Source organism: Priapulus caudatus, unplaced genomic scaffold (genome assembly GCF_000485595.1).
Source record: "Priapulus caudatus unplaced genomic scaffold, Priapulus_caudatus-5.0.1 Scaffold5364, whole genome shotgun sequence".
Lineage (NCBI taxonomy): Eukaryota > Metazoa > Priapulida > Priapulimorpha > Priapulimorphida > Priapulidae > Priapulus > Priapulus caudatus.
In genome coordinates, this window is record NW_014582425.1 from 5,883 (window position 1) to 7,363 (window position 1,481).

General features: G+C 53.6%; 1 protein-coding gene across 1 annotated transcript; it reads left to right on the top strand.

The window, feature by feature from the left end:
- Positions 1 to 295: 295 nt before the first annotated feature.
- Positions 296 to 1,198, top strand: LOC106819965. Its single transcript, XM_014824529.1, has one exon. The coding sequence runs from the start codon at positions 296 to 298 to the stop codon at positions 1,196 to 1,198; it is 903 nt and encodes a 300-aa protein (XP_014680015.1).
- Positions 1,199 to 1,481: the final 283 nt, after the last annotated feature.

A 1,481-nucleotide genomic window follows, 5' to 3' on the forward strand; every position in this document is an offset into this window, starting at 1 on the left:
CCGCCGCTGCTGCCGCTACCACTAGTGTCGTCACAGACGAGTCTCATCACACACGTGCGTGCGTGTGTGCGTGCGTGCGTGCGTCATGGCGGATATACAGACTGCATCGACTATCATATACGGTTCGATGATCTGTATGTCGTCGTTCGGAATCACGTGTAACATACTGAACGTGTTAGTGTTAACCCGACGCAGCCTCCGGACCCACTCAACCTACACCTACCTGACCGGCCTCGCTGCCTCCGACGCCCTGACACTTCTCTTCGTCCTCCCTCTGGCCTTCCTTCGTTTCCTCATGGTGCTCAACGTGAAACAATGTCTAACGAGACCGCAAGCAGTGTTCGAAGTCTACTTCTTCATGCCTTTGAGCAACACGTTCTCTGCTCTCAGTATTTGGATTGCAAGCGCTGTAGCTCTGGAACGTTTAATCTTCATCCGCTACCCGGTGACGTGTAAGATCTACTGTAAACCGAAGGTGGCATGTGTCGTACTGGCGACCCTCGCGTCGTGCGCTGTTCTCTTTCATCTTCCGTATTTCTTCACGCGGGAAATCACCGACGGAAACGCGACGACGGGCAATGCTACGAACGTCGGCTGCCACGACGTCGCTTACACGGGCGTGTCGGCGACGCGATCCTACCAGGCGTACCGCTGGATCCGCGTTACCCTCGTGCAGATCGTCCCCTGGTTGCTCCTGCTCGTCTGTAACCTCTGGTTGCTGCACAGCTTCCGACGGTCACGGAAGATGACGCGTAGTAACAGCGGCAGCGGCACGAACAGTACGTTCAGCAAGGCAGAGAACCGTCTCACGCTGATGCTCATTGCCATAGTGTTTGAGTCGCTTATCCTGGACGTCTCCATCGCTCTCACGGACCACGTCAGCTCGGCCGTCATATTCGGCGGTGGTGACGAGGAATTCTACAACAGCGCCGCCTACGCTAAACTCACGCTAACGGAGAACTTTATCGAAACTCTGAGTCACTCGATCAACTTCGTTCTCTACTGCCTGCTCAATAGAAACTTCATGCGAGAAGTGCAGGTTCTGTGTTCGTGCGGAGCGACGATGAAGTTCTCCGCGTACAGCATGGCCGACGGAACTCTGACGACACCACGGAACAGCATAGACTTACGCTACCTGGGATCGGAGAGAGGGCGACGTGCGTCGGCTCTCAAAGCCAGCATCAAATCGTGCAGGTAACGGCCGGCCAAGCGTCGGCATGAACTAATGAACATACGATGATGAACGTCGATAAGTATAGGTGAACAGTTCCTGCATTGTTGTTCATCGGTATGCCATGCAATGAACATACCCTGGTGGACGTCAGTAACCGTAGGTGAACATTTCCCACATTGTTGTTTAGCGGTAAGTCATGTAGGTGAACATTTCCCNTCTCTCTCTCTCTCTCTCTCTCTCTCTTCAGTTAGCCTCTCGTCTACCTTTATAAATGTGTCACCCGTCACTGATAGTGAGAGCTAGTACA

What these genes read in the sequence shown, in the direction of transcription:
- LOC106819965 (XM_014824529.1), top strand. Translation starts at nt 296, where the DNA reads ATGGTGCTCAACGTGAAACAATGTCTAACGAGACCGCAAGCAGTGTTC.